Source organism: Mytilus californianus, unplaced genomic scaffold (genome assembly GCF_021869535.1).
Source record: "Mytilus californianus isolate M0D057914Y unplaced genomic scaffold, xbMytCali1.0.p SCAF_15, whole genome shotgun sequence".
Classification (NCBI taxonomy): Eukaryota; Metazoa; Mollusca; class Bivalvia; order Mytilida; family Mytilidae; genus Mytilus; species Mytilus californianus.
Genome location: NW_026262637.1, coordinates 16,540,062 through 16,565,445, shown reverse-complemented (window position 1 = coordinate 16,565,445; position 25,384 = coordinate 16,540,062). Strand labels below are relative to the sequence as shown.

The 25,384-nt window shown below is 35.3% G+C and overlaps 1 protein-coding gene across 7 annotated transcripts in view; it reads right to left on the bottom strand.

Annotated features, from left to right (window-relative positions):
- LOC127725530 (protein mono-ADP-ribosyltransferase PARP14-like) overlaps positions 1 to 25,384 on the bottom strand; it is a 174,823-nt gene that overhangs the window by 76,608 nt on the left and 72,831 nt on the right. Inside the window, exon 1 of one of the 7 annotated variants that reach the window (XM_052232577.1) lies at positions 302 to 573. The exons of the other annotated variants lie outside the window; for them this stretch is intronic. Coding sequence (XP_052088537.1) covers positions 302 to 491 — 190 coding nt within the window. The 5' untranslated portion in view covers positions 492 to 573. Of the gene's footprint in view, positions 1 to 301; positions 574 to 25,384 lie in introns of those variants that run through there. 7 annotated transcript variants of the gene reach the window in all.

Below are 25,384 nucleotides of genomic sequence, written 5' to 3'. Positions count from 1 at the left end.
AGACAATTAACAGGCTATATATAAAATACATGTAGTCAAGTCCATATGCTTGAGATTAGAAATTATCCTACAGGTAGATGAAGAAGAAGCAAATAACTGCATTATAAAATATATTTACAGTTCTTTCATATGTTGATTGCCATACTAAAAATATAGAAATATTTAAAAATTATTCTTTAAAAACTGTCAAAACAAAAGTAGGATGTCGATAATTTTTGTTGAAAAGCTATTTATTAAGACATCTTTATGATCCTGTTTAGTTTAGTTACAAGGAAACAAGTTTTAGAAGTGATTAACCCACCTGTCACAGACTGAAACTGAATAATCCATTCTTTATCCCTGGATGGTAGTGTAGCGGTTCTTGTCACCAAGTTTACCCTTCTGGATTCGGGAAAACTTTTCTGTATTTGATGAAATTGAATTTCATTGTTGAAACCTCTTACCACAATACATTTTTCACAAATTATCTGTCGTATTTCAGCATTGTCCATCTTCTTAAAATGAACTTCAACTACGGTGATGTTTTCCCATCGTCTTCCACTTTCGTTTTGAAAAAGTGGCGAGAAACTTAAATAACATAGTGTCGTCCCCGGAAATGAAAAAGACCATTTTAAATAGATCAGCAACACTTAACTTTTGAGATGAAAGCTGGTAAAAACTTTGTAGTAGAATTTAGTACAGCAGCATAAGAACTCGCAAAATCGAGAATCTTAACACTACTACAATCGACGGATATCTCTACCAACTATACTGTACTCGAGCAACATGGTGTCATGCCAAGAAATCCTCGCTAAAAATTCCGGTCGACCTCCTACGGCATCCATTAGTAGTTAAAGATTTGATTTCATTCAATAAATTAATTTATGACCCGCGTGTACGTCTCACTTAAAACACAGCCATATACCAAATGGTCAAAATTAATCATCCATGTAATTTGCTCTATGGGATGTTTGCAAAATTTCAACGGAGGCAATTTCTTGGCATGGGAGAAAGGAAGAAAGACCATTCACAATTTGTCTTACATTTGTTTTTCTCTCTTTCAATTAAATAAAAAAGTATTAAACCTTTCAGATGTAGAGTTCATAAGAAGGAACTATTCCCTGTGGAACACCCTCTCTCCCCTATTTTTTTGTGCTCTCTATTTTCAACCCTCCAATCTAATTAAAATTAAAACTTTGATTTCTAACCGATCTATTCATGTACCGGACCGGCACATTTTTTTATTTAATAAGAAAATCTACAGTTCCGTTATACACATGCATGTTGATTGCTTGGAGTCCCCGCCCGAAAAGAAAGAAATAGTCTAACTCCAATATACTATATTCCTGAATCACGTGATTTTTACTATCTGGAGCTTAAATTAGAATAAATACCGAATATGGAAAGTGAAACTACAATTCATAACATAAAGTCCGTTGGCAAATAGAAGAAAAAGAAGATTATTTTTGGCAAAGGGTACCGGGGTTATCCTCTTTGTGTTCAAAATATATACATGAAATATTTGCCACTGCCTCTTGTCTCGGTTCTATGAATGTTTACCTTGAGTTTTCTATCTATTACATGCCAAGAAATCCTCGCTAAAAATTCCGGTCGACCTCCTACGGCATCCATTAGTAGTTAAAGATTTGATTTCATTCAATAAATTAATTTATGACCCGCGTGTACGTCTCACTTAAAACACAGCCATATACCAAATGGTCAAAATTAATCATCCATGTAATTTGCTCTATGGGATGTTTGCAAAATTTCAACGGAGGCAATTTCTTGGCATGGGAGAAAGGAAGAAAGACCATTCACAATTTGTCTTACATTTGTTTTTCTCTCTTTCAATTAAATAAAAAAGTATTAAACCTTTCAGATGTAGAGTTCATAAGAAGGAACTATTCCCTGTGGAACACCCTCTCTCCCCTATTTTTTTGTGCTCTCTATTTTCAACCCTCCAATCTAATTAAAATTAAAACTTTGATTTCTAACCGATCTATTCATGTACCGGACCGGCACATTTTTTTATTTAATAAGAAAATCTACAGTTCCGTTATACACATGCATGTTGATTGCTTGGAGTCCCCGCCCGAAAAGAAAGAAATAGTCTAACTCCAATATACTATATTCCTGAATCACGTGATTTTTACTATCTGGAGCTTAAATTAGAATAAATACCGAATATGGAAAGTGAAACTACAATTCATAACATAAAGTCCGTTGGCAAATAGAAGAAAAAGAAGATTATTTTTGGCAAAGGGTACCGGGGTTATCCTCTTTGTGTTCAAAATATATACATGAAATATTTGCCACTGCCTCTTGTCTCGGTTCTATGAATGTTTACCTTGAGTTTTCTATCTATTACATGCCAAGAAATCCTCGCTAAAAATTCCGGTCGACCTCCTACGGCATCCATTAGTAGTTAAAGATTTGATTTCATTCAATAAATTAATTTATGACCCGCGTGTACGTCTCACTTAAAACACAGCCATATACCAAATGGTCAAAATTAATCATCCATGTAATTTGCTCTATGGGATGTTTGCAAAATTTCAACGGAGGCAATTTCTTGGCATGGGAGAAAGGAAGAAAGACCATTCACAATTTGTCTTACATTTGTTTTTCTCTCTTTCAATTAAATAAAAAAGTATTAAACCTTTCAGATGTAGAGTTCATAAGAAGGAACTATTCCCTGTGGAACACCCTCTCTCCCCTATTTTTTTGTGCTCTCTATTTTCAACCCTCCAATCTAATTAAAATTAAAACTTTGATTTCTAACCGATCTATTCATGTACCGGACCGGCACATTTTTTTATTTAATAAGAAAATCTACAGTTCCGTTATACACATGCATGTTGATTGCTTGGAGTCCCCGCCCGAAAAGAAAGAAATAGTCTAACTCCAATATACTATATTCCTGAATCACGTGATTTTTACTATCTGGAGCTTAAATTAGAATAAATACCGAATATGGAAAGTGAAACTACAATTCATAACATAAAGTCCGTTGGCAAATAGAAGAAAAAGAAGATTATTTTTGGCAAAGGGTACCGGGGTTATCCTCTTTGTGTTCAAAATATATACATGAAATATTTGCCACTGCCTCTTGTCTCGGTTCTATGAATGTTTACCTTGAGTTTTCTATCTATTACATGCCAAGAAATCCTCGCTAAAAATTCCGGTCGACCTCCTACGGCATCCATTAGTAGTTAAAGATTTGATTTCATTCAATAAATTAATTTATGACCCGCGTGTACGTCTCACTTAAAACACAGCCATATACCAAATGGTCAAAATTAATCATCCATGTAATTTGCTCTATGGGATGTTTGCAAAATTTCAACGGAGGCAATTTCTTGGCATGGGAGAAAGGAAGAAAGACCATTCACAATTTGTCTTACATTTGTTTTTCTCTCTTTCAATTAAATAAAAAAGTATTAAACCTTTCAGATGTAGAGTTCATAAGAAGGAAATATTCCCTGTGGAACACCCTCTCTCCCCTATTTTTTTGTGCTCTCTATTTTCAACCCTCCAATCTAATTAAAATTAAAACTTTGATTTCTAACCGATCTATTCATGTACCGGACCGGCACATTTTTTTATTTAATAAGAAAATCTACAGTTCCGTTATACACATGCATGTTGATTGCTTGGAGTCCCCGCCCGAAAAGAAAGAAATAGTCTAACTCCAATATACTATATTCCTGAATCACGTGATTTTTACTATCTGGAGCTTAAATTAGAATAAATACCGAATATGGAAAGTGAAACTACAATTCATAACATAAAGTCCGTTGGCAAATAGAAGAAAAAGAAGATTATTTTTGGCAAAGGGTACCGGGGTTATCCTCTTTGTGTTCAAAATATATACATGAAATATTTGCCACTGCCTCTTGTCTCGGTTCTATGAATGTTTACCTTGAGTTTTCTATCTATTACATGCCAAGAAATCCTCGCTAAAAATTCCGGTCGACCTCCTACGGCATCCATTAGTAGTTAAAGATTTGATTTCATTCAATAAATTAATTTATGACCCGCGTGTACGTCTCACTTAAAACACAGCCATATACCAAATGGTCAAAATTAATCATCCATGTAATTTGCTCTATGGGATGTTTGCAAAATTTCAACGGAGGCAATTTCTTGGCATGGGAGAAAGGAAGAAAGACCATTCACAATTTGTCTTACATTTGTTTTTCTCTCTTTCAATTAAATAAAAAAGTATTAAACCTTTCAGATGTAGAGTTCATAAGAAGGAACTATTCCCTGTGGAACACCCTCTCTCCCCTATTTTTTTGTGCTCTCTATTTTCAACCCTCCAATCTAATTAAAATTAAAACTTTGATTTCTAACCGATCTATTCATGTACCGGACCGGCACATTTTTTTATTTAATAAGAAAATCTACAGTTCCGTTATACACATGCATGTTGATTGCTTGGAGTCCCCGCCCGAAAAGAAAGAAATAGTCTAACTCCAATATACTATATTCCTGAATCACGTGATTTTTACTATCTGGAGCTTAAATTAGAATAAATACCGAATATGGAAAGTGAAACTACAATTCATAACATAAAGTCCGTTGGCAAATAGAAGAAAAAGAAGATTATTTTTGGCAAAGGGTACCGGGGTTATCCTCTTTGTGTTCAAAATATATACATGAAATATTTGCCACTGCCTCTTGTCTCGGTTCTATGAATGTTTACCTTGAGTTTTCTATCTATTACGGGAGAAAGGAAGAAAGACCATTCACAATTTGTCTTACATTTGTTTTTCTCTCTTTCAATTAAATAAAAAAGTATTAAACCTTTCAGATGTAGAGTTCATAAGAAGGAAATATTCCCTGTGGAACACCCTCTCTCCCCTATTTTTTTGTGCTCTCTATTTTCAACCCTCCAATCTAATTAAAATTAAAACTTTGATTTCTAACCGATCTATTCATGTACCGGACCGGCACATTTTTTTATTTAATAAGAAAATCTACAGTTCCGTTATACACATGCATGTTGATTGCTTGGAGTCCCCGCCCGAAAAGAAAGAAATAGTCTAACTCCAATATACTATATTCCTGAATCACGTGATTTTTACTATCTGGAGCTTAAATTAGAATAAATACCGAATATGGAAAGTGAAACTACAATTCATAACATAAAGTCCGTTGGCAAATAGAAGAAAAAGAAGATTATTTTTGGCAAAGGGTACCGGGGTTATCCTCTTTGTGTTCAAAATATATACATGAAATATTTGCCACTGCCCCTTGTCTCGGTTCTATGAATGTTTACCTTGAGTTTTCTATCTATTACGGGAGAAAGGAAGAAAGACCATTCACAATTTGTCTTACATTTGTTTTTCTCTCTTTCAATTAAATAAAAAAGTATTAAACCTTTCAGATGTAGAGTTCATAAGAAGGAAATATTCCCTGTGGAACACCCTCTCTCCCCTATTTTTTTGTGCTCTCTATTTTCAACCCTCCAATCTAATTAAAATTAAAACTTTGATTTCTAACCGATCTATTCATGTACCGGACCGGCACATTTTTTTATTTAATAAGAAAATCTACAGTTCCGTTATACACATGCATGTTGATTGCTTGGAGTCCCCGCCCGAAAAGAAAGAAATAGTCTAACTCCAATATACTATATTCCTGAATCACGTGATTTTTACTATCTGGAGCTTAAATTAGAATAAATACCGAATATGGAAAGTGAAACTACAATTCATAACATAAAGTCCGTTGGCAAATAGAAGAAAAAGAAGATTATTTTTGGCAAAGGGTACCGGGGTTATCCTCTTTGTGTTCAAAATATATACATGAAATATTTGCCACTGCCCCTTGTCTCGGTTCTATGAATGTTTACCTTGAGTTTTCTATCTATTACATGCCAAGAAATCCTCGCTAAAAATTCCGGTCGACCTCCTACGGCATCCATTAGTAGTTAAAGATTTGATTTCATTCAATAAATTAATTTATGACCCGCGTGTACGTCTCACTTAAAACACAGCCATATACCAAATGGTCAAAATTAATCATCCATGTAATTTGCTCTATGGGATGTTTGCAAAATTTCAACGGAGGCAATTTCTTGGCATGGGAGAAAGGAAGAAAGACCATTCACAATTTGTCTTACATTTGTTTTTCTCTCTTTCAATTAAATAAAAAAGTATTAAACCTTTCAGATGTAGAGTTCATAAGAAGGAAATATTCCCTGTGGAACACCCTCTCTCCCCTATTTTTTTGTGCTCTCTATTTTCAACCCTCCAATCTAATTAAAATTAAAACTTTGATTTCTAACCGATCTATTCATGTACCGGACCGGCACATTTTTTTATTTAATAAGAAAATCTACAGTTCCGTTATACACATGCATGTTGATTGCTTGGAGTCCCCGCCCGAAAAGAAAGAAATAGTCTAACTCCAATATACTATATTCCTGAATCACGTGATTTTTACTATCTGGAGCTTAAATTAGAATAAATACCGAATATGGAAAGTGAAACTACAATTCATAACATAAAGTCCGTTGGCAAATAGAAGAAAAAGAAGATTATTTTTGGCAAAGGGTACCGGGGTTATCCTCTTTGTGTTCAAAATATATACATGAAATATTTGCCACTGCCCCTTGTCTCGGTTCTATGAATGTTTACCTTGAGTTTTCTATCTATTACGGGAGAAAGGAAGAAAGACCATTCACAATTTGTCTTACATTTGTTTTTCTCTCTTTCAATTAAATAAAAAAGTATTAAACCTTTCAGATGTAGAGTTCATAAGAAGGAAATATTCCCTGTGGAACACCCTCTCTCCCCTATTTTTTTGTGCTCTCTATTTTCAACCCTCCAATCTAATTAAAATTAAAACTTTGATTTCTAACCGATCTATTCATGTACCGGACCGGCACATTTTTTTATTTAATAAGAAAATCTACAGTTCCGTTATACACATGCATGTTGATTGCTTGGAGTCCCCGCCCGAAAAGAAAGAAATAGTCTAACTCCAAGATACTATATTCCTGAATCACGTGATTTTTACTATCTGGAGCTTAAATTAGAATAAATACCGAATATGGAAAGTGAAACTACAATTCATAACATAAAGTCCGTTGGCAAATAGAAGAAAAAGAAGATTATTTTTGGCAAAGGGTACCGGGGTTATCCTCTTTGTGTTCAAAATATATACATGAAATATTTGCCACTGCCCCTTGTCTCGGTTCTATGAATGTTTACCTTGAGTTTTCTATCTATTACGGGAGAAAGGAAGAAAGACCATTCACAATTTGTCTTACATTTGTTTTTCTCTCTTTCAATTAAATAAAAAAGTATTAAACCTTTCAGATGTAGAGTTCATAAGAAGGAACTATTCCCTGTGGAACACCCTCTCTCCCCTATTTTTTTGTGCTCTCTATTTTCAACCCTCCAATCTAATTAAAATTAAAACTTTGATTTCTAACCGATCTATTCATGTACCGGACCGGCACATTTTTTTATTTAATAAGAAAATCTACAGTTCCGTTATACACATGCATGTTGATTGCTTGGAGTCCCCGCCCGAAAAGAAAGAAATAGTCTAACTCCAAGATACTATATTCCTGAATCACGTGATTTTTACTATCTAGCTGGAGCTTAAATTAGAATAAATACCGAATATGGAAAGTGAAACTACAATTCATAACATAAAGTCCGTTGGCAAATAGAAGAAAAAGAAGATTATTTTTGGCAAAGGGTACCGGGGTTATCCTCTTTGTGTTCAAAATATATACATGAAATATTTGCCACTGCCCCTTGTCTCGGTTCTATGAATGTTTACCTTGAGTTTTCTATCTATTACGGGAGAAAGGAAGAAAGACCATTCACAATTTGTCTTACATTTGTTTTTCTCTCTTTCAATTAAATAAAAAAGTATTAAACCTTTCAGATGTAGAGTTCATAAGAAGGAACTATTCCCTGTGGAACACCCTCTCTCCCCTATTTTTTTGTGCTCTCTATTTTCAACCCTCCAATCTAATTAAAATTAAAACTTTGATTTCTAACCGATCTATTCATGTACCGGACCGGCACATTTTTTTATTTAATAAGAAAATCTACAGTTCCGTTATACACATGCATGTTGATTGCTTGGAGTCCCCGCCCGAAAAGAAAGAAATAGTCTAACTCCAAGATACTATATTCCTGAATCACGTGATTTTTACTATCTAGCTGGAGCTTAAATTAGAATAAATACCGAATATGGAAAGTGAAACTACAATTCATAACATAAAGTCCGTTGGCAAATAGAAGAAAAAGAAGATTATTTTTGGCAAAGGGTACCGGGGTTATCCTCTTTGTGTTCAAAATATATACATGAAATATTTGCCACTGCCCCTTGTCTCGGTTCTATGAATGTTTACCTTGAGTTTTCTATCTATTACGGGAGAAAGGAAGAAAGACCATTCACAATTTGTCTTACATTTGTTTTTCTCTCTTTCAATTAAATAAAAAAGTATTAAACCTTTCAGATGTAGAGTTCATAAGAAGGAACTATTCCCTGTGGAACACCCTCTCTCCCCTATTTTTTTGTGCTCTCTATTTTCAACCCTCCAATCTAATTAAAATTAAAACTTTGATTTCTAACCGATCTATTCATGTACCGGACCGGCACATTTTTTTATTTAATAAGAAAATCTACAGTTCCGTTATACACATGCATGTTGATTGCTTGGAGTCCCCGCCCGAAAAGAAAGAAATAGTCTAACTCCAAGATACTATATTCCTGAATCACGTGATTTTTACTATCTAGCTGGAGCTTAAATTAGAATAAATACCGAATATGGAAAGTGAAACTACAATTCATAACATAAAGTCCGTTGGCAAATAGAAGAAAAAGAAGATTATTTTTGGCAAAGGGTACCGGGGTTATCCTCTTTGTGTTCAAAATATATACATGAAATATTTGCCACTGCCCCTTGTCTCGGTTCTATGAATGTTTACCTTGAGTTTTCTATCTATTACATGCCAAGAAATCCTCGCTAAAAATTCCGGTCGACCTCCTACGGCATCCATTAGTAGTTAAAGATTTGATTTCATTCAATAAATTAATTTATGACCCGCGTGTACGTCTCACTTAAAACACAGCCATATACCAAATGGTCAAAATTAATCATCCATGTAATTTGCTCTATGGGATGTTTGCAAAATTTCAACGGAGGCAATTTCTTGGCATGGGAGAAAGGAAGAAAGACCATTCACAATTTGTCTTACATTTGTTTTTCTCTCTTTCAATTAAATAAAAAAGTATTAAACCTTTCAGATGTAGAGTTCATAAGAAGGAACTATTCCCTGTGGAACACCCTCTCTCCCCTATTTTTTTGTGCTCTCTATTTTCAACCCTCCAATCTACTTAAAATTAAAACTTTGATTTCTAACCGATCTATTCATGTACCGGACCGGCACATTTTTTTATTTAATAAGAAAATCTACAGTTCCGTTATACACATGCATGTTGATTGCTTGGAGTCCCCGCCCGAAAAGAAAGAAATAGTCTAACTCCAAGATACTATATTCCTGAATCACGTGATTTTTACTATCTAGCTGGAGCTTAAATTAGAATAAATACCGAATATGGAAAGTGAAACTACAATTCATAACATAAAGTCCGTTGGCAAATAGAAGAAAAAGAAGATTATTTTTGGCAAAGGGTACCGGGGTTATCCTCTTTGTGTTCAAAATATATACATGAAATATTTGCCACTGCCCCTTGTCTCGGTTCTATGAATGTTTACCTTGAGTTTTCTATCTATTACATGCCAAGAAATCCTCGCTAAAAATTCCGGTCGACCTCCTACGGCATCCATTAGTAGTTAAAGATTTGATTTCATTCAATAAATTAATTTATGACCCGCGTGTACGTCTCACTTAAAACACAGCCATATACCAAATGGTCAAAATTAATCATCCATGTAATTTGCTCTATGGGATGTTTGCAAAATTTCAACGGAGGCAATTTCTTGGCATGGGAGAAAGGAAGAAAGACCATTCACAATTTGTCTTACATTTGTTTTTCTCTCTTTCAATTAAATAAAAAAGTATTAAACCTTTCAGATGTAGAGTTCATAAGAAGGAACTATTCCCTGTGGAACACCCTCTCTCCCCTATTTTTTTGTGCTCTCTATTTTCAACCCTCCAATCTAATTAAAATTAAAACTTTGATTTCTAACCGATCTATTCATGTACCGGACCGGCACATTTTTTTATTTAATAAGAAAATCTACAGTTCCGTTATACACATGCATGTTGATTGCTTGGAGTCCCCGCCCGAAAAGAAAGAAATAGTCTAACTCCAAGATACTATATTCCTGAATCACGTGATTTTTACTATCTAGCTGGAGCTTAAATTAGAATAAATACCGAATATGGAAAGTGAAACTACAATTCATAACATAAAGTCCGTTGGCAAATAGAAGAAAAAGAAGATTATTTTTGGCAAAGGGTACCGGGGTTATCCTCTTTGTGTTCAAAATATATACATGAAATATTTGCCACTGCCCCTTGTCTCGGTTCTATGAATGTTTACCTTGAGTTTTCTATCTATTACATGCCAAGAAATCCTCGCTAAAAATTCCGGTCGACCTCCTACGGCATCCATTAGTAGTTAAAGATTTGATTTCATTCAATAAATTAATTTATGACCCGCGTGTACGTCTCACTTAAAACACAGCCATATACCAAATGGTCAAAATTAATCATCCATGTAATTTGCTCTATGGGATGTTTGCAAAATTTCAACGGAGGCAATTTCTTGGCATGGGAGAAAGGAAGAAAGACCATTCACAATTTGTCTTACATTTGTTTTTCTCTCTTTCAATTAAATAAAAAAGTATTAAACCTTTCAGATGTAGAGTTCATAAGAAGGAACTATTCCCTGTGGAACACCCTCTCTCCCCTATTTTTTTGTGCTCTCTATTTTCAACCCTCCAATCTAATTAAAATTAAAACTTTGATTTCTAACCGATCTATTCATGTACCGGACCGGCACATTTTTTTATTTAATAAGAAAATCTACAGTTCCGTTATACACATGCATGTTGATTGCTTGGAGTCCCCGCCCGAAAAGAAAGAAATAGTCTAACTCCAAGATACTATATTCCTGAATCACGTGATTTTTACTATCTAGCTGGAGCTTAAATTAGAATAAATACCGAATATGGAAAGTGAAACTACAATTCATAACATAAAGTCCGTTGGCAAATAGAAGAAAAAGAAGATTATTTTTGGCAAAGGGTACCGGGGTTATCCTCTTTGTGTTCAAAATATATACATGAAATATTTGCCACTGCCCCTTGTCTCGGTTCTATGAATGTTTACCTTGAGTTTTCTATCTATTACCGGGAGAAAGGAAGAAAGACCATTCACAATTTGTCTTACATTTGTTTTTCTCTCTTTCAATTAAATAAAAAAGTATTAAACCTTTCAGATGTAGAGTTCATAAGAAGGAACTATTCCCTGTGGAACACCCTCTCTCCCCTATTTTTTTGTGCTCTCTATTTTCAACCCTCCAATCTAATTAAAATTAAAACTTTGATTTCTAACCGATCTATTCATGTACCGGACTGGCACATTTTTTTATTTAATAAGAAAATCTACAGTTCCGTTATACACATGCATGTTGATTGCTTGGAGTCCCCGCCCGAAAAGAAAGAAATAGTCTAACTCCAAGATACTATATTCCTGAATCACGTGATTTTTACTATCTAGCTGGAGCTTAAATTAGAATAAATACCGAATATGGAAAGTGAAACTACAATTCATAACATAAAGTCCGTTGGCAAATAGAAGAAAAAGAAGATTATTTTTGGCAAAGGGTACCGGGGTTATCCTCTTTGTGTTCAAAATATATACATGAAATATTTGCCACTGCCCCTTGTCTCGGTTCTATGAATGTTTACCTTGAGTTTTCTATCTATTACATGCCAAGAAATCCTCGCTAAAAATTCCGGTCGACCTCCTACGGCATCCATTAGTAGTTAAAGATTTGATTTCATTCAATAAATTAATTTATGACCCGCGTGTACGTCTCACTTAAAACACAGCCATATACCAAATGGTCAAAATTAATCATCCATGTAATTTGCTCTATGGGATGTTTGCAAAATTTCAACGGAGGCAATTTCTTGGCATGGGAGAAAGGAAGAAAGACCATTCACAATTTGTCTTACATTTGTTTTTCTCTCTTTCAATTAAATAAAAAAGTATTAAACCTTTCAGATGTAGAGTTCATAAGAAGGAACTATTCCCTGTGGAACACCCTCTCTCCCCTATTTTTTTGTGCTCTCTATTTTCAACCCTCCAATCTAATTAAAATTAAAACTTGGATTTCTAACCGATCTATTCATGTACCGGACTGGCACATTTTTTTATTTAATAAGAAAATCTACAGTTCCGTTATACACATGCATGTTGATTGCTTGGAGTCCCCGCCCGAAAAGAAAGAAATAGTCTAACTCCAAGATACTATATTCCTGAATCACGTGATTTTTACTATCTAGCTGGAGCTTAAATTAGAATAAATACCGAATATGGAAAGTGAAACTACAATTCATAACATAAAGTCCGTTGGCAAATAGAAGAAAAAGAAGATTATTTTTGGCAAAGGGTACCGGGGTTATCCTCTTTGTGTTCAAAATATATACATGAAATATTTGCCACTGCCCCTTGTCTCGGTTCTATGAATGTTTACCTTGAGTTTTCTATCTATTACATGCCAAGAAATCCTCGCTAAAAATTCCGGTCGACCTCCTACGGCATCCATTAGTAGTTAAAGATTTGATTTCATTCAATAAATTAATTTATGACCCGCGTGTACGTCTCACTTAAAACACAGCCATATACCAAATGGTCAAAATTAATCATCCATGTAATTTGCTCTATGGGATGTTTGCAAAATTTCAACGGAGGCAATTTCTTGGCATGGGAGAAAGGAAGAAAGACCATTCACAATTTGTCTTACATTTGTTTTTCTCTCTTTCAATTAAATAAAAAAGTATTAAACCTTTCAGATGTAGAGTTCATAAGAAGGAACTATTCCCTGTGGAACACCCTCTCTCCCCTATTTTTTTGTGCTCTCTATTTTCAACCCTCCAATCTAATTAAAATTAAAACTTGGATTTCTAACCGATCTATTCATGTACCGGACCGGCACATTTTTTTATTTAATAAGAAAATCTACAGTTCCGTTATACACATGCATGTTGATTGCTTGGAGTCCCCGCCCGAAAAGAAAGAAATAGTCTAACTCCAAGATACTATATTCCTGAATCACGTGATTTTTACTATCTAGCTGGAGCTTAAATTAGAATAAATACCGAATATGGAAAGTGAAACTACAATTCATAACATAAAGTCCGTTGGCAAATAGAAGAAAAAGAAGATTATTTTTGGCAAAGGGTACCGGGGTTATCCTCTTTGTGTTCAAAATATATACATGAAATATTTGCCACTGCCCCTTGTCTCGGTTCTATGAATGTTTACCTTGAGTTTTCTATCTATTACATGCCAAGAAATCCTCGCTAAAAATTCCGGTCGACCTCCTACGGCATCCATTAGTAGTTAAAGATTTGATTTCATTCAATAAATTAATTTATGACCCGCGTGTACGTCTCACTTAAAACACAGCCATATACCAAATGGTCAAAATTAATCATCCATGTAATTTGCTCTATGGGATGTTTGCAAAATTTCAACGGAGGCAATTTCTTGGCATGGGAGAAAGGAAGAAAGACCATTCACAATTTGTCTTACATTTGTTTTTCTCTCTTTCAATTAAATAAAAAAGTATTAAACCTTTCAGATGTAGAGTTCATAAGAAGGAACTATTCCCTGTGGAACACCCTCTCTCCCCTATTTTTTTGTGCTCTCTATTTTCAACCCTCCAATCTAATTAAAATTAAAACTTTGATTTCTAACCGATCTATTCATGTACCGGACTGGCACATTTTTTTATTTAATAAGAAAATCTACAGTTCCGTTATACACATGCATGTTGATTGCTTGGAGTCCCCGCCCGAAAAGAAAGAAATAGTCTAACTCCAAGATACTATATTCCTGAATCACGTGATTTTTACTATCTAGCTGGAGCTTAAATTAGAATAAATACCGAATATGGAAAGTGAAACTACAATTCATAACATAAAGTCCGTTGGCAAATAGAAGAAAAAGAAGATTATTTTTGGCAAAGGGTACCGGGGTTATCCTCTTTGTGTTCAAAATATATACATGAAATATTTGCCACTGCCCCTTGTCTCGGTTCTATGAATGTTTACCTTGAGTTTTCTATCTATTACATGCCAAGAAATCCTCGCTAAAAATTCCGGTCGACCTCCTACGGCATCCATTAGTAGTTAAAGATTTGATTTCATTCAATAAATTAATTTATGACCCGCGTGTACGTCTCACTTAAAACACAGCCATATACCAAATGGTCAAAATTAATCATCCATGTAATTTGCTCTATGGGATGTTTGCAAAATTTCAACGGAGGCAATTTCTTGGCATGGGAGAAAGGAAGAAAGACCATTCACAATTTGTCTTACATTTGTTTTTCTCTCTTTCAATTAAATAAAAAAGTATTAAACCTTTCAGATGTAGAGTTCATAAGAAGGAACTATTCCCTGTGGAACACCCTCTCTCCCCTATTTTTTTGTGCTCTCTATTTTCAACCCTCCAATCTAATTAAAATTAAAACTTGGATTTCTAACCGATCTATTCATGTACCGGACCGGCACATTTTTTTATTTAATAAGAAAATCTACAGTTCCGTTATACACATGCATGTTGATTGCTTGGAGTCCCCGCCCGAAAAGAAAGAAATAGTCTAACTCCAAGATACTATATTCCTGAATCACGTGATTTTTACTATCTGGAGCTTAAATTAGAATAAATACCGAATATGGAAAGTGAAACTACAATTCATAACATAAAGTCCGTTGGCAAATAGAAGAAAAAGAAGATTATTTTTGGCAAAGGGTACCGGGGTTATCCTCTTTGTGTTCAAAATATATACATGAAATATTTGCCACTGCCCCTTGTCTCGGTTCTATGAATGTTTACCTTGAGTTTTCTATCTATTACATGCCAAGAAATCCTCGCTAAAAATTCCGGTCGACCTCCTACGGCATCCATTAGTAGTTAAAGATTTGATTTCATTCAATAAATTAATTTATGACCCGCGTGTACGTCTCACTTAAAACACAGCCATATACCAAATGGTCAAAATTAATCATCCATGTAATTTGCTCTATGGGATGTTTGCAAAATTTCAACGGAGGCAATTTCTTGGCATGGGAACTATCAAATCTCAAGATTGACTCCTGTTACAAAGTTTACAACAGAAAGAACAATAACCAACCAGGAAACATGCTCAAATTTACTATCAATCTTTTCCACACAACAAACAAAATGACAGTTAATGGTAATAGAGTTGATATCTTCATCAATGAGATCTTTGATAGTCTTCGCTCAGAAATTAAAAGTAAATTTAAAGAACTAAACATTTGTAACAATACTATCCAGTCCCAACTCACAAATTTAAAGGATTGCTCTTCAACAGTCATACATCACGATAAGAAGAACAATCCGCTTTCAGTGTCATTGCAACCTACAAGAGTAAAGAGCAACGTGGAGAGTAGAGGAAAAACAACCTCAATACCTGCCATCATGGATATCACTGACACATCCAGTACCCAACATCAGACAGAAGATAAAAACAACCAAGTTATATGTCCTAAATGTGAGACTCCAGTAGAAAACGAAGGTATAGCCTGTGATTCCTGTGACAACTGGTACCATTACATGTGCTCAAACATCAAAGAAGACGATTTGAAACTTTATGAGAGATCTGACTTTCACTGCCAGCAGTGCAATGACGACTTATTGTATACAGAACAAACCAATATCCAAATTGAAAGAAATGATAATCCTAATGAAGGACAAACATCTGTTGACCTCGAGCTCCCTTGCACTTATACAGATCAACAAAAAGAGGAGGAGAATGAAGATTATACCGTTCCAAAGCAAATTTCCTATGAATTAGGAAACCAACAAGCTCAAATTGGAACCACCATCATAAATTCTTCAAGCATACCAAAAGTAATTGACCAATCAAAACAATTACAAGCTACAGTTGTACCCGATACTACTCCTATGACAGGTGCACATAAACAAAGAACCCTTGACCCAACCAATCAAACGAAAGGGAAACAAGACCACAAGAGGCAATCAAAATCTAAAGCATATGACTTTGAACAACATATATCAATACCATTCAGAAAACAGGAATTCTCGATTTGGAAAATGAGGTTAAACAACTCCGGAACGTATTGCAAACTTTCAAGGATTATGGCAGATCAGAAGTAAATACACAAAGTAGAGACGGAGATCTTAATGTACCACCTAGACCACAACCTATAGAACAACTACCTCAACAAGAATCATGCTGTCAAAAAAGAACTGTCCATTGCAATCACAGGGAAGACCTATTAGAAACAAGACTTAAACTTTTGGAAAGTCAAATGGTACAGAACATGATTATCAACTCTTCACTTATCAATCAGCTCTCTTTACAGGTGAGACCTCCGCACCAGAATCCATCTTCATATCCATCTCCACCATGCTATGCTCAAAATCCATATATACCATATCATGGGCAAAACCTAGTGCACCAACATTTTGTACCTCATCCTGTCAATATTCAGCCGCATCAACCTTATCCATCATATCCGGTTCATAACCAGCATCGCCGTACCTTTGTACCATATCCTTCTTACAATCACTTCAATCAATCATATATACCTCATCATGGACATCCACCTCAATTGTTTACAGGTGTACATACTCAGGCACGAACCTTCCCAGATATTATTCAAGGTTACAGAACTCATCCTATCGCCTCTAACCATCATATTCAAGCCTTTCAGAATAGGACGACCAATACAGGCAACTCTGTATTACAGAGCAATCATCCTCATCAAGCATACCAGCAGCAGCAACAAAATCCTCATCCTAACATCATGACTACGGCTACCGCATCTGCTCAACAACATCCAGAAGCAGTTCCAATTATGAATCATACTGCACACAATTATGACCCATTGAACCAACAACCAGCAGGACAACGCTCCCAACAACCTGGAGACATATCGTCAGACCAAAACAGAGGTGCACCACATATTATACAATCCATCAACAGCATTGGACTTCCTACTCACTCATCCAAAGGAATCCCACAGAAGTGCAGAACTCTTGAACACTCCTCTCATCCAATCATGCACGATCAGACTCGTCATGTTACATCTGCCTCCACCTCAGAGAAGCCAGTTCATCACACAAAGTGTGCAACAGTTCTGAACAACAAAATGTCTATTCGTAGGACAGAGGTATTTGACAAATGCCAACAATTGGGACACTTCTCAATCCCGCCCAAAGATGATAACATCACAGTACAGGAAAAGAACCACCTTTTTCAGGAGATGAGCCTCACAGAACAACCACCAGATCAGCTTCTTCAGGAGGAAACACTCCTAATAGAGAGAATATCAGAATAACAACCTGTAACATAGAGGGAGTGAGATCAAATACATCTTTCCTCCAGCGCCTATCTCAAGATTCACACATTGTATGCCTGCAAGAACATTTTCTCTGTGATTGCCAATCAAACATACTACACTCAATTCTCCCTGACCACGATAATCATACTAGATGCCATGACACAAACGAACCGTTATCAGGTTTTAAACTCCCTAGAGGTCGTGCAGGAGTATCTATCCTATGGCCAAAACAATGGAACAGCCAAATTCAAAAGCTTCCTGACGGAAATGAGAGGGTGATAGCTATTCTGATTTCATCAGACGTGGACGTATGTCTAATAAACGTCTATATGCCAACTATGGACAAAGACTCGTCTTACGAATATGGAGAATGTCTCTACCTCATTCATAACATAGCAACAAAATATTTGAATACCCATGCTATTATATTATGTGGGGATCTGAATGGGACAATTTTACAAACCAGAAATAATAAACATGATCAATTATTAAAGGAATTCATACAAGAGCTTAACTTTACTGCTGATAAAGATAAATCTGACAGACAAACCTTCTTCCACCATTCAGGACAATCAAGCTCCCAAATAGATTATATCTTCTCCTCTCAAGAAAATCTGTTTAAAAAGTATACAATCTGGAATAATTCATCTTCAAATGTATCAGCTCATGTGCCAGTATCAGTGACGACTAACATTATCATCCCCATTGGTGTAAACAAAGCCAATAAAGAAATTCAAACAGTTCATAAGCTTCAATGGGACCAGACCGATCTCCCTCTATATATAGAATCTGTCCAGAATGAAATTTCATAGCTGCAATTGACTCAAAAACCATCCTACAGCATCCAAAATATCACAAAAGCCTTACTTACAGCCTCAAACAAAGCAGTACCAACCAAACCCATTAAACTGAAATGTCCGAAATGGAAGGCATCACCTAGAGTAAAAAAACATCTAAAAAATTGCAAACAGCTATACTCAAAATGGAAATTTGAAGGCAAACAACCAGACCACCCTTTCAGGAAACAACTAAAAGCAGAAAAGAAAAATCTCCGCAGTCAGCAAAGAAAGGAACATGCTGAAGATAGATTGAATTTATACCAGCAAATTATGGATAATCCATCCACATACTTATTCTACAAATTAATCAATAGGAATAGATCCAAACCTAGAACAAATTCAACAGGTATAGACATAGAGGGTGAATTAGAATTCAATCCTACTATACAGAGAAAGGCATTCGCAAAGTACTATGAAGATCTCAGTATCCCAAAAGAATCAAAATTTGATAACTCATATTTGGAACTATGCCAAATAAGGCAGCGACTCGTGGAAGAAGTTCTATATAACCAACAAACAAATATAGAACCATACAAAGAAGATGACATCTCCAAAGCTATAGACAACCTAAACACTACCCAGATGAGTACGGCTTATGTGCAGAACATCTAAAACTTGCTAAAGAAACAGTCACTCCGACGCTCACAAATATATTTAATAATATACTCATTAATAGAGCAGTCCAAACTGAATTCAAGTCTGGAATTCTAACTCCAGTACTTAAAAAGGAAAAAAATCAATGTCTAGTATCCAGCTATAGAGGAATTACTGTACCCCCTGTAATCTCTAAACTCCATGAACTCTGTATTCTTGGCAAACTCAGTATTACTCCTAACACTGATCTACAATTTGGATTTACAGAAGGGCTATGTCCACTAATTGCTAGTCTCATTATATCAGAATGCAAATATGAACGGAAAAACAACTCTCTCTATCTGGCTACTGTTGATGTCCAATCTGCCTTTGATGTAGTCCAGCATCTGATACTCCACGACAAAATGCTAGATAGGAATATACACCCAGATCTATGGCTTGTCATCAAAGATCTATACTCTGGCATTACATCTAAAGTCAAATGACAAGGAGAACTTAGCGACAGCTTCAATATACTCTAAGGAGTCAGGCAGGGTGGAATATTGTCAACCCATCTTTATAAGATATTTGTAGAGGATCTCCTAGTAGAATTAGAGAAAAATGCAATAGGATTTAGTCTTGAAAATATATACTGTGGAACGCCTTCCTGTGCTGACGACATCGCCCTGATAAGCTCTAACCCAGCAGAACTACAAATAATGCTAAACAGCATTGGAAGATATGCAAATCAACATTATTACAATATCCATCCAACAAAATCGAAAGTCATCTGTTACGGATCTGCAAAGAATCACAGCACAAACACCTGGAACTTATCAGAAAATATAATTGAACTCTCAAATGAAACTACCCATTTAGGCCTTAAAAGATCAAGCAAAAAAGAAAATGAAATAAATATAGAGGACCGTGTAAAATCTGCACGAAGAACAAAATATGCCCTTATGAATTCAGGACTTCATGGTACAAATGGACTAAGCCCTAAAATCTCCTACACAATATATAGAACATATGTGCTACCAAGACTACTATATGGCCTTGAAATCCTTTCTCTAACAAATACTCAGATTCAGATTTTGGAGAGGTTCCATATTGGTACACTGCGTGCAATACAAGCTCTTGCCACGAGGACAGCAAAACCGGCGGTATACTTACTTCATGAGTTCTCCCTGTAGAAGCATAAATTCACAAGAGGAAATTAACATTTCTACACTCCCTTACAACCTGCTCAAACAATAAATTTAAAGAAATCATTAACAGACAAATTGCAGTGAACTTTGACAACAACAATAGCTTCTTCTTTCAAACTGCCTTATTACTATCAAAATACAATCTACCGGACATTTTTGATAAAAACATTCCAATTCCATCAAAACTATCCTGGAAGAAATTAGTAAAAACAGAAATCTCATCCTTCTGGACCCTCAGACTCAAAGAGGAAGCTCTCCAAATGTCATCTTTAAAATTTCTGAACCTCAACTTTGGCATTGCAGAATCAACTCATCCTGTATGGGACTCAGTAGGTCAAAATATGATAGAAATTCGAAAAGCCACTACAAAATAAGGATGCTGACAGGGACCTACATGGTGCAAGCCGACAAACACAAGTTCAGCCAATATACAATTGACCCCACATGCCTGCTATGCCACAGGGAAATAGAGGATATCTTACATGTCCTAACAACTTGTCCTGTTCTAGGCAGTGAGAGAAAATAATAATTCACTCCGATTAAACAATTTGTGACTGAAAACTCTCCTCCTGGAACATGGAAACTGCTGTTTAACAATAAACTAGCAGTTACGCAACTTGTACTGGACTGTACAAAATATATCAAACAACTTGGATTCAAAGAAGAGTTAATTCATAAACTGGAAACGCTTACAAGACACTTCTGTTTCAAGCTACATTACCAAAGAGTATCTCTTCTAAAAAAAACTAGACGACTGACAATTTTCATTAAGAATTGGATGATGAAACATAGACAATGGAAAAGTGAAATATTAGAAAAAAATTTTGAACTATAATGATATTTACTGTATATATCGTTCCGACTATTCTGTAACAAGTACTTTATTTTTATATAACTTTAAGAAAGCTATCTGCTGGTAAAATGAATGACTAATTATTTGGGTTATATGACCTTCTGTAGATTGGTTTTATCATTTTTATGTATATCATTGTATATTTTATCTACTATGATTTTTTTTTTACATTTCACTGTCAATGTATAGCGCACCACCATTGGATTTTACCTTGAGTAATATATTTTATCCCTGTTTCTTCCCCCTATTGAATATTTTAATATTACCCGCTAAGGGGTGTTCCTTATAATAGGAAGCTCATACGAAGAAAAGAAAGAAAGAAGAACACTTTATATCAACATTATAGGTTATTCGAGTTTTTTCCTTTCTTCACATAGTTGGTCGCAACTTCAATCAGTTTCTGAAAAAAGGGGGTCGGCCGGTCAGCTTAATTTTTGTCTCAGATTTTCGTCAACTTCTTCTTCTTCTCCTTCCAGGTAAGGAACCGGATTCAAAACTGAATGTTATTGGTTCCGCGCGAAATCTTTACGCAGTGTCGGGCAACACAGAAAGTTCTCTCTTGGCTATTTACAAATTACATTTAAAACGTTCGCAATATTATACAATTAAAATTATGTACAACTGGTGTTTCCTACTTCCTTTCAGAGCATGCCTTAAGGGCAGCTCTAAATCCCTCGGTGTTGGCCGATGAAACTGATGTTGGTAAATTGTTCCAATCCATGATAGTCAGTGTGGGGGGGGGGGGGGGGGGGGGGGGGGGCAGGAGGATTTTTAAAATAAATAACTCAGCCTTGATAATAACAAAAACGAATCATGGTTTGTTCTGTGGTAGTTTGAAAATAAATAACATGACTTACAATGTATTGAATATAACTTGGCAGGTCTTTTAAGCCATTTTATAAATGCTATTCTGAAGTATGACATGGCACCAGATTCTTCCAAAATTCGTCTTTTTCATATTTTTTTCGGGAAAAACTTCCCAAATCTTTTAATAATATAAATATTAATGTATTTGAAATGTTTGAAAATGGGTTTCATTTCACTTGAGGTATATTGTCTCGTGAACATTTACCTCACTTGTATTACAGGGTCATAATTATAAATACATTGAGGCAAATGCCTCATGTTGGAAATTTCAAAACAAAAGCTTGTCTTCATATCAAATTGTTTTCATGGCAAGTGTCTTGCAAGAAGCAAGTTCTGTTCACCCTCTGACATAGCTCTTGTTTTTTTTTGAGATCCATGTTTCTCATTTATTTTTATTTTTCAGTGTTGATCATTGTATATAATGTTTGTCGTTTGTCGTTTTGTGTTTTATCTGTTCCTGGGTTCGTCTTTTGTTCATTGATTGTCCTTCTTTATGACTATTCTCTTAGTGTTGCATTCTATTTGTAATTTAGTAATTATGTTTTAAACTTGAGTTTTATTATATTTAAGGACCTTTTGTCTATTACAAACTACTTTAAGTTGTATCCCAGTTAGGAACTACATCAAGTTGTAATTGAAATGTGTTATAAAAACTGATTTGACATAGTCAAATGATAGTTATATCAATGATAATCACCCCCTCTTAACTTAATTTGAAAAAAAACATAATTGACAGGTATAAAAGGTTTTCTGCAAACTGAAACATTTTTAGCTTTGTCCTACATATTGGTCTTTTGATGTTGTCCCTAAAAACTAAGTCTTACACTGAATCTATATATTTTGCTTTGAGACCAGAATATTGTCAAAAAATTAAAACAGAACTTGCGTTTCAGATTAAGAAAGGGTCTGGGAAACGCGCATAATGCATGATTTTGCACCATTTTTCCTACAGCTTCTTGGGGCCTTCAGCGAACCCCAGACTCTTCGCTGATTTTTTTTTACAACTTTTAAAAGAGGCTAGTTACAGCCCAGCTTTAATACCTTGTACATATGCAATATATGCAGTTAGCAATTCAGAAGATTAACTTCCAGAAGATGATGATTAATTCTGATTGACTTAATTGACTATGTTATTTATTTAAGAATTTAAAAATTGTATGTTTTCAAACATTATACATATAATTGTGAAAATAGATAATCAGTCCCTTGTTTTAATGAAAATGAAAAATCATGCTTCAAGAGTGCAGAAAATAAATAATCTCTCCTTTTGGTCCACAAAAATAAATAACCCATCCAACACAAATCCTCCTGCAATGTCGTTGATGGTTATGATGAATTGGGATTCGCATGATCGTCTTTTGAGGAATCCGTGTTGTGCATCAGTTAGTATTTTATTTTTGTCAAAGTGGTCCATGATGTTGCTATGTACAATATGTTCTAAGACCTTACATGTGATGGAAGTTAGAGATACTGGTCTGTAATTAGATGCTAAGTGCCTTTCGTCTTTTTTGAAAAGTGGAACTACATGGGCATCTCTCCAATCTTGCGGGACTTCGCCAGTGTTCAATGATGCTTGGTATAGGTCTGTGAGTATAGGAGAAAGTTGTTCTGCTGCTGCTTTAAGTATAAAGGATGGTATTGAGTCAGGACCAGTAGCTTTATGAGGTTTCAGGTATTTTAACAATTTGTGGACTCCGTTGGTGCTAATTTTTATGTCCTTCATGGTCGAGTATGGACTTCTTCTTTTATCTGGGAAGTTATTAAGGTTTTTCTTTGGTAAATACTGACTGGAATTGGTCGTTTAGAATGTCAGCTATGCTCGTGTTGTCACTTTGCAGAAATCCCATTTTGTTTTTTAACGATGCCACTCCTGTCCATTCTTGATATAAGACCAGCATTTCTTTGCGTTATCTTTATAGTCGAAGCTGACTTCTTCCTTATATTTCTTGTTGGCTTGCCGGACTTCCCACTGTACTTCTTGTTGTAGTCTTTTATACCTATCCTTGTCTCTTTTCTTTTTAGTTTTCCTAGCCTTCTTGTGTGCTTTTTGTTTTTGGTTAATTTTGTATTAATCCATGGATGAGTGTTTCTTCCTTGAGTCGTTTTTGATGGTACTCTTTTCTCTATGGTGGTTTGTACAGCTGTTTTGAATGCCTGCCATAATGACTCAACGCTTCTATCTTTGATATTTTTGAAAGTAGTTATGAAGTTTTGTTGGTCTTCCTTTATTTTATGTATTTCAGCTTTTTTCCATAGGAATATTTTTCTTCTGACTGGTTTAGGTTTAAGTGGTTTGCAAGCCATATCTAGGAGGACGATGTCATGGTGGCTGTTTCCCATTGATGGTAAAGGTTTGCATCTTAATTTAAATGATGGGTGAGAGGTAAGCAATAAATCTAAGGTGTTCCCTTTGCGTGTTGGAAAGTCCACAATTTGTTCTAGCCCGTTGTCCGCTACAAGTTCTAAGAAAGCCTGGTTGGTTCTGGTAGGATACTGTCGATGTTCTATAGTTTGTTCTGCCCAGTTAATATCTGGTAAGTTGAAATCAACACCAACTAGGAATATATCTTTTTGATGTTTTGCTCTGATGTTATTTATTTCGTCTTTCATTTTATTTAGGTAGGTGTCGTCTGTTTTATCAGGTGGTCGATAAAATGCACCTATAAGTATTTTCTTTTTTCCTTCTAAGTTAATAGTGCCAGTCAGTAGTTCTATATCTGTGCTTTTTATAATGTTACCCAGCTGTAATGTTTGTTTAGCTGCTATCATTACCCCTCCGTGGGTGTCTTTTGGGCGATCTCGGCGTTCCGTGTCATAGTGGAAATAGTCTGGTATGATCTCACTTGATTTGATGTTTGGATCAAGCCATGTTTCCGTGCCTATTATTACGTCTGACTCAGTTGACTCGATAATTGCTTCAAGTAGTTTACCCTTTTTTCTGAGACTTTGAAAATTGATGTTTAATATTCTTAACTGTTTTTTAATGGCTGGCTTGGTTTTAGATGGTTTTGGTGATGATGTCATGATCGGTATATCTGTGTTGAAAGATGTTGTGTTGAATGATGGTGAATTAATGCTTGATCCTGATGTTGATGGTATTGATGCTTCTGATATACTGTCTGCCATTAATGTATTGGTTGATATATTTAGTGTTGAGTGTTTGCTGTCATCTCCATTTGGTATAAGATATATTTTTGTTGAAGAATTGTTTGGTTTGCAGTAAGATGGGCAAGTCCACGTGTCTTCGCTTTTGCCTAGGTTGCTGTATTCCGATGTTGACATACCAATGCAGTTTCTGTGTGTCCACTTGTCGCAGTCGTCACAAGCTATGGATTCTATTTTACATGCTTTTTGGCATATCGTGCATGGAAATCTTGGTCGTCTTGGTCCTGGGTTTGTCTCAATGCCACTCAGTAAGAGTAAGATGAGTCTTTGTGTACTCCTCTCTCTGATAGTTTTAAATTTTTGTTGAGTCAATTGCATTTGTTTTTTA